The 17,180-nt window shown below is 35.1% G+C and overlaps 1 protein-coding gene across 1 annotated transcript; it reads left to right on the plus strand.

Annotated features, from left to right (window-relative positions):
- The first annotated feature begins 6,921 nt into the window (after window positions 1-6,921).
- Window positions 6,922-14,706, plus strand: LOC113749133 (PH, RCC1 and FYVE domains-containing protein 1-like). The gene is made up of 9 exons (XM_027292799.1): window positions 6,922-7,485; window positions 8,698-8,784; window positions 9,160-9,249; window positions 9,406-9,492; window positions 9,585-9,704; window positions 10,682-12,781; window positions 12,913-13,059; window positions 13,190-13,731; window positions 14,139-14,706. Exons 1-9 carry the CDS (start codon window positions 7,438-7,440, stop codon window positions 14,296-14,298), a joined length of 3,381 nt encoding a protein of 1,126 aa, XP_027148600.1. The 5' UTR covers window positions 6,922-7,437; the 3' UTR covers window positions 14,299-14,706.
- The last annotated feature ends 2,474 nt before the right edge of the window (window positions 14,707-17,180 follow it).

Consider the following 17,180-nt stretch of genomic DNA (forward strand, 5'->3'; position numbering starts at 1 on the left):
CCTTTTTTTATAACTGTCGTTTAAGGAATTTGCTCTTAAGTACTTTTATCTGTCGTTTTACTATCCCCATGCAGCATTTATTATTTTTTCACAATTTTACCCTTTTATCTCTCTTACAGGATTCTTAATTACTACTCCTAGTAATTATTGCTTCTCTCTGCCCTTCCATATTCTTTCCTAGAAAACATGGGTGAATTGAATAATTAATGAGGGTATAAAAGGAAAGTGGTGTATAGATTTAAGCAATGAAAACTTTTCTTAATTAGTGTGCAAAACCTTAAATGACAGTTATAAAAAAAGGGAGGGAGTATAAGCAAATAAAATTGGGAAAATACGAAGCAATCCAAACAAGTTATTATAACTTGTGCACTGTAACTCCCTCTTGATATCAGTGCTCTTGGGTCATCTTGGGACCTGTAAATTGTTTCTTTTACGTATACGTTTAGTGCACCTCTTGATTGAGATTCATGTGCTGTGTTGATTTCCATTTACTTCAATTCCTACGTACATACTCTTTTCAAAATCCTGTGAAAAGATTAATCGTGTGCTTGGGCAGTTGCTTTTAGCAAGTGCATAATTACTAGACTTTACCAGCTTCTAAGGAGGGTAAAATGAAAAAAGCTTCCCTGAATTATGTACAGATGGCCTAAAAAGCACAAGCAAAGTAGCAATCCAATGAGACCATATGCTGAAATTCCGCCAAGGAAGCAAAAAGTTAAAACACATTTGAACACCATGTTGGCATGCAGGTATTGTGTCTGAAAGGGCTCGTGCATGGCGTTGTCTGATAAAGTTTTACAGCTGTGGAAATTAAGCCCATGCTTAAACTAGTCTACCTCTTGAGTTTCAAGTAATAAAGAAACAAGTTTTGCAGCCAAATATATACCAGATTGTGTAGTCGAAGTATATTACCAATATCATATTATAGTTGATCAATAACAAAAGAAATTAATGAAACAAGAAGAAGAAAAACTTGATTTGTACAAACTGATTAAAGAAGAGAAAATACTAGATAGATTTAAGCCCTTCTGGTCCAAGGATCAATTTTGAACAAGACAGATTGTATTAAGTATTTTTAACACCACCTTATGACTATCAACTTAATTAGAGAGCCAAAGTATTCATTTAAGCCCTTATGGTCCCTGCAGGTTCTATAAGTGACTAAAAGTACTAGGGAACAATGTGATTAATCTCAAATGAAATATCTAATTGAACTTTTAAAGCATATAGATAAGAAGATAAATGCGCATTTAGCAGTAATTAATAGTTAGATGAATCTGTAAAGGACGGTTTCATGTAGAAGTAGTGTCATTCAGATTGGTTCAGGCTTTGATTAGCAAGTACGTACTCCCATTAAAATAAACTTGTCCTTAGATGAAATTTATAGCAATGACTACAAAACAGGAAGTTTGTTCATTGAATAGGTATTTCGAAAAACAATATCATCTGCCTTTATAAAATGAAAAAGGGAAAAAAGAAAATTAGGAGAAGGAACAAACTTAATTAGTTGTAGCTAAGGGTACAATTCATATGCAAAAATTCTCTACTTTTTTTTTTTGGTCACAATTCTCTACTTATTACTTCACTCTCTTTCAATTGAAGTATATCGTATGAAAACTTGTATTTTGATTTAGAAGGTCAGCATATTAACTTTCGAAATAATAATATATAACTTTAGCCAATGGTGTGGAATACCATCTTCGGAAGTAAATATTAGAATGATTTTATTTTACGCCATCACATGATAGGAAACGTGCTGATTTTTATCATTTTTTTATTTAAAATGTTTTTTGGAAATATATAGTTATTTGAAAATATCTATTTATGCTTTTAATGAACACATTTCTAATCATTTTTTTTGTTCTTTTTTATTATCTTTTTTACTTCACACGTATTACATCAGAAAATATAACACAATAAGTAACAAAAAGAATTTTTCGATCCAAACAAAGGCCTCCCATGATGTGGAAATCACTTAGGCTTCATTTTGATAGAGGGATTTGACGAAAAATTTAAAATTCACCTAGATCGCTCTAGTTGTTTGGATTATTTAAGAAGTCTTTGAATTTATAATTCATCAATTATCAAAATATATTTTAAATACTATAATAATTTGTGATTTATAAATCCAAATACCCTCTAAATAAGCTAAATAATTAAAGTGATTTGAGAGGATTTCAAATCCTCCGTCAAATCCCTCAAACCAAATGAAGCCTTTTTATAGAACAAAAAAACCTGCTTAAATTAGTGAGACATTTTGAATGAGAAATAAATCAAAAATCGAGATAGTAGTACTAGTATTCAAAAGGAGAAGTCAAAGTCTAATTTAAGGAGAGGACGAATGTCCAGCAATTGGGGCGGCCAGGATAGTCCAGCATTTGATCGAGTTTGGTCATCTTCTTTCATTTCAGGCAACAAGGTTGGCCCCACTTCGAGTAATTTCGTGGGACCTGCTGCACCATCAAGCAGACAACGTTTGCTCACCCACCAAATCCAAGATGTCTCGTGTCTCAATAAAATTCTCTCATTTCTAGAAGAAAAACAGTGGTGTAATTTGGATTTCTCAATACCACCCAAATTAATTATTACCCAAAATTCTCAACCTTAAAATCTGTAACCCTTTTTTTTCCTAAATTTTTTAGAAATCTACATTAGAATCCGGAACTCAAATCTAACGTATCTGACTCTGATCTTGTGTTTAGGGATTTTGTAGGTCAGCTGACTCATATGCCACAAAGTCCTCAAGTAGTCCTCAGTGGAAAATGGGAATTCTGGATCGTTGGTTTCTATCACGTACTCCCTCCCTTTTTTTATAACTGTCGTTTAAAGTTTTGCACACTAATTAAGAAAAATTTTCATTCCTTAAATCTATACACCACTTTTCTTTTATACCCTCATTAATTATTCAATTCACCCATGTTTTCTCTCACTAGAGTATTAAATGGTGCAGAGAGAAGCAATAATTACTAGGAGTAGTAATTAAGAATCCTGTAAGAGAGATAAAAGGGTAAAATTGTGAAAAAATAATAAATGCTGCATGGGGATAGTAAAACGACAGATAAAAGTACTTAAAAGCAAATTCCTTAAACGTCAGTTATAAAAAAAGGGAGGGAGTAATTTTCACGTTTTTCATGAATATATTTTTTAATTATTTTTTTATTTTATATATATATATATAATCACTGCAATAAGTATTTTAATACTAAACTCAAAACTAATAAAGAAATTGGCTACATAATCGGGCGAATTGACAGCAGAAGTTATTTCATTTTATTTTCTTTTCTTTTATAAGATTCAGAATCTTTCCCAAAAAATTTAAAAAAAAAAACCTAAAAGAGCATTAAAGTTATAAAGAAGTTTTGGGATGTGAATAACTTTTAATAAGGACACCAAAAATGATAGATGTGCTTAGACGACAGAAGATATACCTCAATTACCATAAAAATTGGAAGGAAAAAAAAAAAACCAACAATGCCATTTTGAAGAGATAAATATATCTTGCTTTTGAATAGCCACATCATGATAAATGTTACTATAATCATCGAGTCAAACTCATTCACATCAAACATTTAAATATTCAAATTAGAAATCCGGGCCTAGCCTTTCACTTCTAAGGCAAAGCTTTCCGGCCAAATGTAGCGGTAAATCCTAAAGCACTGCTGATTGAATTGATCGAGTGACATGCTATTGGCAGCTTGGTACCATATGTCTTGATTTAATAGCTAATACACCGTACCAGAAAAAGAAAATGAAAATGAAAATGAAAAACACACCTAATGAAGCGAAGCAGCACAACTTGTCAACGATAAGGCGGCAGGGTGGTTGTGCCGTAAAGAGAGGAATGAGTTTGAGTGAGAAGTTTCGAATTTAAATATGAAATCTTTCACTTATATTAAAAAAAAAACATGTCAATAGTATTGACTAACACTTTAAGTACTCGATATGGAGTATAACGATAGGTTTGGTGTAAAATTTTTTGTCACTTTTTAAATGTTCGCTTTTATCCTTACAATATATTCAATTTTATCTTTCTAATATAATTATGTAATCACTCATAGACCCATATTGCTGAAACAAATACAACCACATCTAAACTTTATGCTTAACTATCTAAACATTTATAATAGGTAACCACTCATAAACATTATAACCACTAAATTAATGTAAAAAAAACCTATTCAAGAAACTATTGAAGATCGAAGTTTTCTTATGAAAATTGTTAAAACAGATGCAACGGAACGGAAGAACAAACAAGAACAAGCAAGAACAAATTTGGGGGAAATCAGATTTTTATTAGGGTTTGAAATGTATCAGATATATTGTATAGAATGGATATAAGGTATATATATACAACCAAATAACCAAAACAGACTGGACCCAAAAAAATAGGTCAAAAAACCGAGACTCTAACTAAAACGGATACGGTATCTAATATATACCGTAAGTTTCGGGCCCCCAAACAGCTCAGCGGAGGTCGAAGATCTGATTCAAGACATTTCAACAAAAATTTGATACTAAATTCTTTCATATAAATATTGATTTATTCCAAAATCACACACACATCGAGTTTGTCCTCGGCACTAATTTATATACTCAAGCATTAGCCCTATAGTAGGGAGACTTTGAAATTTCTTCATTAAAACAAAAACAAAGGATAAAGAGAGTTTGAAATTTTCTTTGTTACAAGAAATTACACTTTTTTATGGGACTCACACATAAAATTTCTTGTGATTACTCAAAAACAGTGGTGTGTCCTCGCCACTAGTTTATATAACACAAGCTTTAGCTCTATAATAGAGAGTTTGAAATTTCTTTATTCAAAAAATAAGATAGGCAAACACAAGTTGATTTAGAATTGATCACTTTTTTTTACAAAAAATCATGTGTTCTGAGTCGAACCTGCCTAAACATTTTTTTTTTTTTTGTATTCAAAACAAAAAGAAAAAAAAAGACAAAAATTATTTGTGAGACAATTTTGCCTACCATTGCCTTTTAAGGTAGAACCAAAATGTGCCTCCCATGAGGCATCATGTATGTCACATAGGATAACAGGAACATGTCATTTCTACAGTCCCCGTACTCTGAAAAGTACCAGATCCTAACCACATCATCATCCCAAAGCGACGAAGGACTTGACGTCACTTTACGGAATTGGCTGGCATAGGACTACGACTACGAGGCAATAGTCTCAAAAGAGCAAGGTTAGTTTCGACATTTCACATGGAGCTGATTTTAACGACTTTGACTGGATTTATGATTTACCATATCGTTTCCAGTCCAAAACCAAGTATGTCGGGTGATTACTTCTAGAAAATTACGTAAAAAAGATGCAAGGTCTAGTGTTTAGTTAGGGGTTGATTTGTATTTTCCCAATTTTCAACTTTTGGCCCCTAACTTTACCTCATATTGTCATATGATCCTTGCAAAAATCATTGTATAAATTAAGTAGGGGTTAAACACAAACTCAACCATAAGTTGATGCCATAAATTAAGTGGGGATGATTTAATGAATTGTAGATTTCATACCGAATCACAAAAAACTTGTAGTTTCTGTTAAGCTTGTAATTCAATTTTATTTTGCTTTGGAAGAAGTTATACCAACTTCCAACTAACTTTAAGTTATTATTTTGTATAATATGAAATGTCTTAACCTTTTTTTTCCATATTGAACGATGAAATACATATTTTGGTATCACCAAAATATATTTTCTTACTGGATTATTAGAGGTAAATACAAAGTGACAAACTTAATGTTCATAAAACCATCTTAGTCTTATTATAGCTTTATTTCATTAAACAACAAAATACAATAATATGATTCTCATTATATTCTCGAAATTAAAGAATTTGTTTGACAAGAAATTTTTAAGAATTGAGATTTCATGAAAGGCATCTTATAATGTTCATCAATTGATTTAATGATACGATTGAAAAACATTGTGCAAACCATGTGTAGTTTAGGATCTTTTAATTCTCATTCAATGCTGCTGTCGATTAGTTATCCACAAGCATAAGAAACATCTACATCAAATAAGAATCCATTAATGCCAATAATATATTTGGGTTAAACACAAAACTATCCCATTAAAACATCAAAACAAAATTGCTATAAATATCACTTTGGACTTTTTAGTCGTGCTTATTATAACATTCAATTTTATTTTATGATGAGTGAAACTAGACCTACTTGCTCACTTGTCAAGAAACCACAAGTTTTTTTTTTTTTTTTTGTATAAAATGTCAAGAAAATTCATCATGCTTATTCGAATTTTTCTATAACTGTCTGCATTTAGATATTAGCAATGCTAGCTGGAAACTTCCACCCTACACATTTACTTGCATACTCCATCTAACCTTACAAACAAAATCCAAATATCAAATACTTCATAAAATACTCCTTTACATCACATATGAAGTAGCTTATATCCTTGGTAGTAAAGCCAACAATTTTGCTTTACTCATACTTCTACGCAAAACTAGAATGAGAAATTACGTGGAGATAAACACAAAAATTCAGTTACTTATAGAAAGAGACTCAATAGACCATCACCATAAATCAATCTCTTGGATGGCAAACCTACAGTTTGCTCTGTAATTTTCTGCAGGAAAAATCCAATTCCATTTCCCAAATAAACTCAAACAGGATTAGTATAAACGTAAAGTTCAAGGACCATAGATTGTAAAATCACCAAAAAAATTATTTAATCTAATACTAATAAAAAAAAAAGAAGAAGGCGAACATTGAAAAATGTCTTGTGATCTCATAATAGCTGTGGACTGTGGACTAGTCCTTGCAACTTTGTTGCCTTTTCTGCTCATTCATCTTTGACCCAACTTTGTTCATAGTACCCATAATCCTTCCCAAAAAAAAAAAAAAAAAAAGACACCGTCTTTTTTTTTTATACTACCCTCTCTGTTCAATCGCCATTCTCTCTCTTTTTTATCTCCCCAATTTTTGTTTTTATTCAAAAATTTCCCATTTCTCTGTTTTCCATTCGTCCGCCGTGGTCGGAGGTATTCATAGCCTCCCCTCCGAGAGAAAAGGCTCCAGTGTTTTCTCACTGTTTGTTTCAGTCCACGCGCCACCTCGAAAAGAACGGAAACAAAAAATAGAAGACAGAGGATAGAATCAAGTTAGACTGTGGAAGGACTTTCCTTGACTAGCGAGATTTTGGTGATTTTTGTGAAAAATTGAATTTTGGCGGAGTTATTCAGATCTGTGAAGTTAAGGGGTTTGTTTTTTTAGGTTTCTGAGTTTAGTTTTTTGGAGGTGATTTTGGGGGGTTTGGATGAGGTGTTGATGGTAGTGTACGGAGGGGAGAGTGAAAACGACGTCGTCGCGGTGGTGGGAGTTGATGATGAGCAGAGGAGTTACTGGGGGGTGGTGGTGCGGTGTTGTGGGAGCTGGTGCTGGCGGCGGTGATCCTCTCACATGGAATGGCAGATCTTGTTAGCTACGGGAATGCAGACCGTGATATTGAGCAGGTTATTATATTCAACAGTTTCTTTCTCTCCCTTTTTTTTTGTTTGATTTTGTTCTTTTTATTTTTGGATAATGTGTCTTTTTTTTAGATTGAATTTCGGAGTGAAAAAAATGGGATCTTTATCTTCTAAGTTTTTGATAAAGGATTCAAAATCAGTACTGGATATTGCAATATATTTTTTGAAAATATTCACATGCTAAGATTTTATATACCACTTGGTTTTCCCTTTGATTTTTGCCAAACTGGAAAAAAAAAAATTGTGTGTCCTCCTCCTTTTTGTGAGTTTTTGGAAAAAGATGAGATTTTTATGATTTTTAGTGCTACTTTTTGTAATAGTTAATGTAGTTTTTCTATTTTTGGAATTTTAGAATGACATAAATAATGTAGAAATAAGTTTGGGAAATGTCATGGTTCTATTCAGGTTGGTGATCACTTAAACTTTTCTTTTTTGGAGTTTGGGGGGTAGGCGGTATTGCAGAAGTATTGGTGTATTGGATACTGTAATCTTTTAGGATATATCATAGTTGTATGCTGGAATTTTATCAATGAAATTTTTATTTTTTTTTTGGGTAGCTGAGTATTGGAGTTTAGATATTGTGGAGAAGAAATTCGGGTTCTTTTTGTCTAATGAATTTGTCATCTACAGAATGTCCCTACTAATGTTCAATAGATTATTACGACTCACTACAATGGCCAATTGGTTTATTCACATATTTTTGTTTTCTGAATCATGGCTTTTCTTTCTTTTATTTGGATTGGTTGTTTGGGTAATGTTACAGTGGTAAGCCGAGAAAAAGGTTTAGCTTGGAAGAAGCCACTCTTACATTTGTTTTCAATAAAATGCAAGCTTTTGGATATGTAAGGCTTTTATCTGCCGACTTTGGAGTTATTTGCTGTTCTGGGATATATTAGAGGGATAAGGAGAATAGATTAAGATATGCGCTTCAGTCATTTGTTGACAGTATGCCTTCTTAGCTTTGATTTTTCTCTCTCTTCATCTGCACAGATGCCATCCTTCGTATTGTTTCATACATAAGTCTGTAAATATAGTTCATTTTATTTCTTTTACAAGTCTGTGGGTGAACTTTGAGGTATTGACATATACGTTCAATGGATTAATTTTTATTTTCAGTCTCTACAATATCCACTTGAAAATTTTGCCTCTGTGCGGTTGCATTTGTTTATTCAGAATTGATTCTTTTGATTTCTGCAGGCATTGATTGCTCTGAAGAAGGGTGCTCAACTACTTAAATATGGTCGTAAAGGGAAGCCTAAGTTTTGTCCGTTTAGACTTTCTGCTGTAAGTCAATTTTCCACCTTCTATTTGAATGGACATGGAATAGTCCCTTTCTGTTTCTAGCATAGAGTCTCATTGTGATGTATAAAGCATGAATTTGATTTACAGCTAAAATTTATCATGTGTCGAGCGCTGAGCCAAGAAAATTAGCTTGTTATTTGGCAGAATTCACCATGGCCTTTGTTATTTTACCTTAGTGAATGGAAATTGGTGTGTTGGATAAGTTAAATTAGATTCTGGTTTCTGATTGGCTAATGTAACATCGCAGTGATTGTCTGTTTTCCTACATGTTATTACTCATTCGTATCTAGAATTTTGAATCTTTTGCCTTATTCAATATCTTAGCATGGTAGTAATATCATGAGATGTACCTTACAGGATGAATCTTCTTTAATCTGGATTTCTAGCCACGGCGAAAGAATTTTAAAGTTAGCTTCAGTTTCACGAATTATTCCTGGACAAAGAACTGTGAGATTCTAAAACATGCTATTTTATATTAATTATTTTGCTTTTTCGTGATACAAGTGTTCTTTTCAAGTTATTTCTACCTACATTTTTTTTAAGGGTTCATCATGTCGTGTATTAGACAGTCATTCTAATTTAATGTTTTGAATGTACTGCCAGGCTGTTTTCCAGCGTTATCTTCGTCCTGAAAAGGATTACTTGTCCTTTTCTCTTATATATAACAACGGGAAAAGATCCCTTGACCTGGTTAGTGTTTAAGATTTGGGTTTCCTAAAGAAAATTATAAAGCAATTTGTGCTGGTTTTTGTTAAGTTATAAAGTACCCAATATTTGTTCAGATTTGCAAAGACAAAGTTGAGGCTGAGGTGTGGATTGGTGGCCTAAGAGCACTGATATCTAGCGGGCAAGGTGGTCGGTCAAAAATTGATGGATGGAGTGACGGAAGCTTCTATTTTGATGTAATTTTACCTTCATAGCAATCTTTTGCTTTTTAACATGCGTTGTTGCCATGTTGTTCTGTATCGTGGATCTTAGTGAGCCTGATAGCAATAATATTTGATGCCTGTTTACACACAGAGACTAAAGAAGTTTGAGTATATTTGTCTGTTCATCAATTGTTGGATTCATATATATACACATTTGATGGTTTGTGCAGTACCCAGTTTAAACTGTTTCTTTGATGATATCTCATTTCACCTCAGGGTTATCTTGTAACCAAACACTTCAGGAGTCTTAAATAAGGATTTATCTAATACATTAGCACAAATGGGTTCTAATATTTGAACCTTTGATTTTCTGATGATATGTGTGGTTCATGAAAGTTGGATGGTACAGTCTTATGTGATCTTCGGTGACTTGAGGTTATGAGTGAGGATTTCTTGATTGACAGAATGAGAGAGAAAAGTAGTTGTTTTGGTTTTAGGCTGGAATTTGGGAATGGAGGAAAGAGAGATGAGGATTGTTGTTTTTATTGTTTTGTGAAAGTAATCAACATTTCAGCAATCCAGGACCAAAAATGATATAATATGTTGTCTGCAGGTCATTAATGTTATGGTATCAAATGAAGCATCTAATAGTTGAACTCCTTTGTTGGTATGTAGATTGGAGAAATTTTCACAATACATGATTAAATTAGAATAATCATTAAAAATCATCAATTTAAATGTACTGCAAATTGATAGGGTATGTTTGAATTGATTGTAAAAGGTGATAATAAGATAAGCTTTTAATTGAAAAGCAAGGAAATCGAGCAGGGGAGGGGGGGGGGGAAGCTGTTTCCTTTATCTTTCTTTGGATAGACATAGAAGAAAAAAAGGTGGTGGAATAGGAACAAAAGAATCACTGAAACATTTGCATGACAAGAAATTACATTTTGTTGTTGTATATAAATTTTGTCAAAGCAGTACCCTGTGACTTTTCCTTTATTTGAATTCAGGAGAACAGAGACCTGATATCAAATAGCCCAAGTGACAGTTCTGCTAGTGCTACGCAAGAAATTAGCTCTTCAGATTTTTCTGTCAGTTCTCACACAGTTCCTTCTCCAAAAAGATATCAGCCTGATAGTTCAGTGCATTTTGAGCAAGCACATGTAGCTTTGGATCAAATGAATATGCAAGTTAAAGGATCTGGTTCAGATGCTTTTCGGGTTAGTGTTTCTAGTGCCCCTAGCACCTCAAGTCATGGTTCTGCACCAGATGATTGTGATGCAGTGGGGGATGTATATATTTGGGGTGAGGTAATATGTGATAATGTTGTCAAGATTGGGCCTGAAAAAAATGCTAGTTCTGTGACGACTAGAGCTGATGTGCTTCTTCCTCGGCCATTGGAGTCAAATGTAGTTTTAGATGTGCATCATATTGCCTGTGGGGTCAGACATGCTGCTTTAGTCACCAGGCAGGGAGAAGTTTTTACATGGGGTGAAGAATCCGGTGGACGCCTTGGCCACGGAGTTGGAAAAGATGTTATCCAACCTCAGTTAGTTGAATCTTTGTCTTTTTGCAGTGTTGATTTTGTTTCTTGTGGTGAGTTTCACTCATGTGCTGTGACATTGGCTGGAGAGGTTTACACATGGGGAGATGGCACGCATAATGCTGGGCTTCTTGGTCATGGATCTGATGTCAGTCACTGGATACCTAAGAGAATTTCTGGTCCTCTGGAGGGACTTCAGGTTGCAATGGTAACTTGTGGTCCATGGCATACTGCCCTGATTACATCGACCGGACAGCTCTTTACTTTTGGTGATGGAACTTTTGGGGTTTTAGGCCATGGGGATAGGGAAAATGTTACATTTCCTAGAGAAGTTGAGTCTCTGTCAGGATTGAGGACTATTGCTGTTGCATGTGGAGTGTGGCATACTGCGGCTGTGGTAGAGGTCATTGCAACACAATCCAGTGCTAGTGTCTCATCTGGAAAATTGTTTACTTGGGGTGATGGAGATAAAAATCGCCTCGGACATGGTGATAAAGAACCTCGACTAAAGCCAACTTGCGTGCCTGCACTTATAGACTTTAATTTTCACAAAATTGCTTGTGGGCATAGTTTAACTGTTGGCTTGACTACATCAGGACATGTTTTCACCATGGGAAGTACTGTGTATGGTCAGCTTGGGAATCCTCAGTCTGATGGGAAGCTACCCTGCTCAGTAGAAGATAAGCTTGGGGAAGCTGTTGAAGAAATTGCTTGTGGTGCCTATCATGTAGCAGCACTTACATCAAAAAATGAGGTTTATACCTGGGGTAAAGGAGCTAATGGGAGGTTAGGCCATGGGGATGTAGAAGACCGGAAAACACCAACCCTTGTTGAAGCTTTAAAGGATAGAAACGTTAGGTATATTGCCTGTGGTTCAAACTACACGGCTGCTATATGTATTCACAGGTTGGTGTCTGGTGCTGAACAGTCCCAGTGTGCAGCTTGTAGGCAGGCTTTTGGTTTTACAAGGAAAAGACATAACTGCTATAATTGTGGGCTTGTGCATTGCCATGCTTGTAGTTCTCGAAAATCGCTGAGGGCTGCTTTGGCCTCAAATCCGAGTAAACCATATCGTGTCTGTGATTCCTGCTTTGCCAAGTTGAGTAAGGTGGTGGAGACTAGTGGTAACAACCGGAGGAATGCTGTTCCCCGACTTTCTGGTGAAAACAAGGACAAATTGGATAAGTCTGAATTGCGCTTGGCAAAGTCAGCACTCCCATCAAATATTGACTTAATTAAGCAATTGGATAGCAAAGCAGCAAAACAAGGAAAGAAAGCAGATACTTTTCTTGTGGGCCGGTCATCTCAAGCACCTTCTTTGCTACAGTTAAAAGATGTTGTTTTGGCTACAGCTGTTGACCTGCGCCGAACTGTTCCAAAGCCGGTGCTTGCACCATCTAGTGTCAGTTCTAGATCTGTGTCCCCTTTCTCTAGAAAACCTAGTCCGCCGCGATCTGCAACACCAGTTCCAACAACATCAGGGCTTTCTTTCTCCAAGAGCATTGCTGATAGTTTGAAGAAAACTAATGAACTTCTTAATCAAGAAGTACATCAGTTGCATGCACAGGTACATCCTGAACCATTCACGTGTTTGAAATTTGTTTATCTATTTATTTATGGTTTTCTTTTTTTTTTTTTTTGGGATTGCCTTATGATTCTTCGTCAACTCCCTCATCTCTTGGTCGTGGACTCGTCCAGGTTGAGAGTCTAAGACATCAATGTGAAGTTAAAGAAGTGGAGCTCCAGAAATCAACAAAAAAAGTTCAGGAAACCATGGCACTGGCTGCAGAAGAAGCTGCTAAATGTAGAGCTGCGAAGGAAGTGATCAAGTCACTAACAGCACAGGTTAGGCTGAATTTTCCTATATTATCTGGAAAAACAAGAAGAAAAGTATTCTAATTTATCTCTCTTGTTCTGTTAGTCTTTGTAGTTGCTAATAGGGTGCTTTACTTGATTCTACCTGAATCTTTTTCAGCTCAAGGATATGGCTGAAAGATTGCCACCAGGTGTTTATGATACTGAAAACATCAGGCTACCTTACCTACCTAATGGTTTGGAGCCAAATGGCATACAATATCCAAATTCAAATGGAGAACATCATTCCAGATCCGATTCTAACAGCTCTTATCTGGCCTCTCAAATCAGTGGTGACTCCACAATTAATGGCGTGCAAGGTATTAGTGAATTGCCCAGGGATTCATGTGGAAGCAACGAAACCAATCAAAGCAATCAAGCTCAGGGACTTTTAACCCCATATGGGAGGGATCGTCTCGCGGATCTTAGAGTTCCTAACGGGAATCAAGATTGTCAGGCACGCAACAGTGGTGCTTCTGAAGCTGGAAATAAAGGTGGGCCTTTCCAAGATGGAGAAAATGGCTCAAAGTCTAGAATTACTGTAGTTCCTGGTAATGTCAATCAAGTTGAGGCTGAGTGGATTGAGCAATATGAGCCTGGTGTGTATATAACACTGGTAGCCCTTCGAGATGGTACCAGAGACCTGAAACGAGTGCGCTTCAGGTATCTAATATTACCTCTTTTTTAAGTGAGATTAAATGATGCACGTCTTATGTAGCTTGGTATTAACTGCTCTGTGGTTTTTGCGTTGAATGATTACCTGGTTACTTACTACTAATCAGTGTAACAACATTAATTACTCTTTATAATGTAAAAGACGTTGCTTTCTTCTTATGAAGTCATCACAAACTTTCTTAGTGCATTTCTTTAAAAGGTAATTCTTGTGATTCATGTCTTTGTTTGAGAGCTTTGCTTGTCTATCAGTCAAATTTTAGTTTTAGGATTTGTTTTGATCTAGGTTATTTTCTGGAATTGATTTTTACCTTCAGGAAGATACACTTTCCAGTAAGAGCATGTAGTGATAAAATTTGTTATTAACTTAGCATTTGACATCTGAATTACATCTGCAGTCGAAGGAGATTCGGAGAACATCAAGCAGAGACTTGGTGGTCAGAGAACCGTGAAAAAGTTTATGAGAGGTATAACGTGCGCGGATCCGACAAGGCATCAGTTTCTGGGCAGACTGCCCGCAGGTCAGAAGGAAATGTCTCACCATCTTCACAAATTTAGCAGGCAATGCAAATTCTCCATCTCTACTTTTTTGTTAGCTGTCATGCTGGTGGTTCCAAGGCTCAGCCACACCGGTGGGAGGAAGCCAAACCTCCTCTTCTCTAACCCTCCTCCAATCTATTTTTCTTCTTTTATTATTTATTTCTTGTTTCATTTTTTCTTGGGACTCAACCCTCATACACTTACTGTTGTATTTTGTAGTGTATATAAGAGTCCTCCAATTTTTGTAGTTGTGCAGAGAATTTCTGTGCCTGCTCTTCCTTTCAATCTTCTTTAGCTTTAGTTGATATGTAGCCAATAGCCTGCCATTCTGGCAGAATCAATCTCTCTTGTACCTCAAGTTTGGGGGCTGCACCAAAATGGCCTCAGAAGTCCAAAGTTTCAACTGAAAAACAAATGTTGCCCTCATCCTTTCCCATGCCAACTTGATAAGGACAATTTTATACGAGCAATTACTACCCATTTTTGAGTCCTGTGAGCATTGGTCAAAACAAACTAAAAGATGAAAAGACTTTTGATATTTTGTGCAAATTATTTTCCCAGTTGTTTCAAAGAACTCCACTAGTCTGCAACTCAACTTTCAATCTAGTTCACCTTCTCCCCCTAATTCTTCGCTGCATCATTGGATCATGCCTCAGAAAGAGCTACAACCATTGGATTCCTAAAGAAACAGAAATTATTGTAAGGAGTCAAAAGGAGAATGAAGTTTTATTCCCAATAACCTGCCATCTGGCGCAGGGTTGGAATCTACTTTTGTGGTTGTTGTCACTTGTCAGACCAAGAACTTACAGCTCTGTTTGGATTGTAAATTATTTGAGATATTTTTACTGTAACACTTTTTGTGATGTGATGTATGTGAGATAAAAAGGTAATTGAGAATGTAAAAAGGTGTGTTGGAAATTGTAATGATGATGTAAGCAAATAAATTTTGACAAATAATCTTCAATCCAAACAAACCTCAGTCTCTTAACAATTATTATATTGGCAAGATTTGTTCCATGTTGGATATTTTTTTAATGGATTATTTTTGAGTAGTTTTTTTTTTTCCCAAAAATGAAAATTTTGAACTATAAAACGTTTCTTAGTAAATGTTAGTACTTCACACAGAAAAATTTACTGGTTTTGACTTATTCCACACTAACCCCTTAAATCCCAATTGAGTAATTGAACTGTCATCTGTCTTACTTAACAACTATACATCTTCAACTAGAATTCGTGCTTTGTCAAATTAAGGTACTCAGTTTGGTAGGGAAGGAGCAATTGATGCCATAGAGAGGGTCTTTGTGTCTATTAGGAAATCATTTCAGAAGAGGGTGGAGAGATGGGTCAATTTGTTAGGATGGGAAAAGATAATCTGATTTTATGTAACAAATTTTATTTTATTCTTTTGACTAACCAAATAGTGCTAGTTATATCCCCTCCCCCTCTCTTTTTCTGTCAAAATTGAAGATATTATGAAATAAATTTATAATTGTGATGGGAAAAAAAAAAAGTCTGTTGAAACTTTTGGAATCACTTTCTTGGTGTATGGCTCAAATTCTGAGGACTAAAACTAGAATTTCCCCTGCATAATTTTGAGTACTCAAAGAAATCAGAACTGCATTCCACTGCAAATAGAATAGAGTCATAACATATACTAATTTCTTTATTTCTATGTTGCATTATTATATAGTAGAGAAGCAAATGCTGCGAACCAGCAGGTGAAGGAGCAGACATTGGTTCGTTATTCCGTTGACTGCAAAGATTGTGTTGTGTTAATTCAAGTCAGCTACAGTTGTTATGACTGTGACTGAGGATTTAACTGCATTAGCTACCTCCATTATTTTCTTCTTCTTTTTTAAGGATATTTAAATGGGATAAAATGATATTCCCTTCCACATGGACATCAATCATGTCTTTTTAGTTGACCAACTATCTTAATAATACTACCAGTTACAATAACAACACAAACAGTCATCTGGCCATCTAAATTTCTTGTCGCAATTCATGATCTACATAGTGCCATAAGGTCAATGAAGATCCTCAGGAAAACCCTCAATTTCCTCTGGAGAATGTACTGTAGTCTACAATAATGCTAATATTCTACACCCCCCCCCCCCCAAAAAAAAAGAATAGGAAAATCCTTAGTTCATCTTGAGAAACTTTACTCTGCATTAGATATCCAATTGATCTTCAAAACCACACTGGATTCAATGCTTGTTTGCAGTAGTCTTTCTTGATTACATTATGGACGGTTTCATCATAATGTAATCTAATGTGTTTGACGTTAATGGATTCACTTCTTCATAACACTGAATAAATGTGTATATATGTTATTCGTTGAACAGTTTGGATCAGCTGTTTTTGGAATGTTTTTAAAAAACTTTACTGTAGCGGTGTATATGAAAAACTTTTTACTATAGATGATTAGATGTTTTTGGGAGTATTATTAATGGCTTTTTTTAGGGATGTTTATGAGAATATATTTTGAAGTATTTATAGAATTTAGGGCTTTAGTGAAATGTTTTTCTTAAAAAAAAATTAAAAAACCTAACCTACGCACCACCCCTCCCCTCCTTCCTCCTCCGTCCTCCACCACCATCACTGCACCTCCACTTTCCCCTCTCTCCTCTCTATTTATCCCTCTTCCTCCTGCTCCCTCCTTCCTTGCAACCCCCTCTCCTCCCATTCCCCCTTCTAGTTACGGCCCTCTCCACCTTGCAACATCAGTGTGTTTGGATTGTAAGTTATTTGAGATATTTTTACTGTAGCACTTTTTGTGATATGATGTATGTGAGATAAAAAGGTAATTGGGAAGATAAAAAGGTGTATTGGAAATTGTAATGGTGATGTAAACAAATATATTTGGGCAAATAACTTACAATCCAAACACAAAATATGTC

Source organism: Coffea eugenioides, chromosome 10 (assembly GCF_003713205.1).
Source record: "Coffea eugenioides isolate CCC68of chromosome 10, Ceug_1.0, whole genome shotgun sequence".
Lineage (NCBI taxonomy): Eukaryota > Viridiplantae > Streptophyta > Magnoliopsida > Gentianales > Rubiaceae > Coffea > Coffea eugenioides.

What these genes read in the sequence shown, in the direction of transcription:
- LOC113749133 (XM_027292799.1), top strand. Translation starts at nt 7,438, where the DNA reads ATGGCAGATCTTGTTAGCTACGGGAATGCAGACCGTGATATTGAGCAG. An exon ending in TTATTCCTGGACAAAGAACT is followed by an intron (nt 9,250 to 9,405) that starts GTGAGATTCTAA and finishes ATGTACTGCCAG; the next exon opens with GCTGTTTTCCAGCGTTATCT. An exon ending in ACGGAAGCTTCTATTTTGAT is followed by an intron (nt 9,705 to 10,681) that starts GTAATTTTACCT and finishes ATTTGAATTCAG; the next exon opens with GAGAACAGAGACCTGATATC.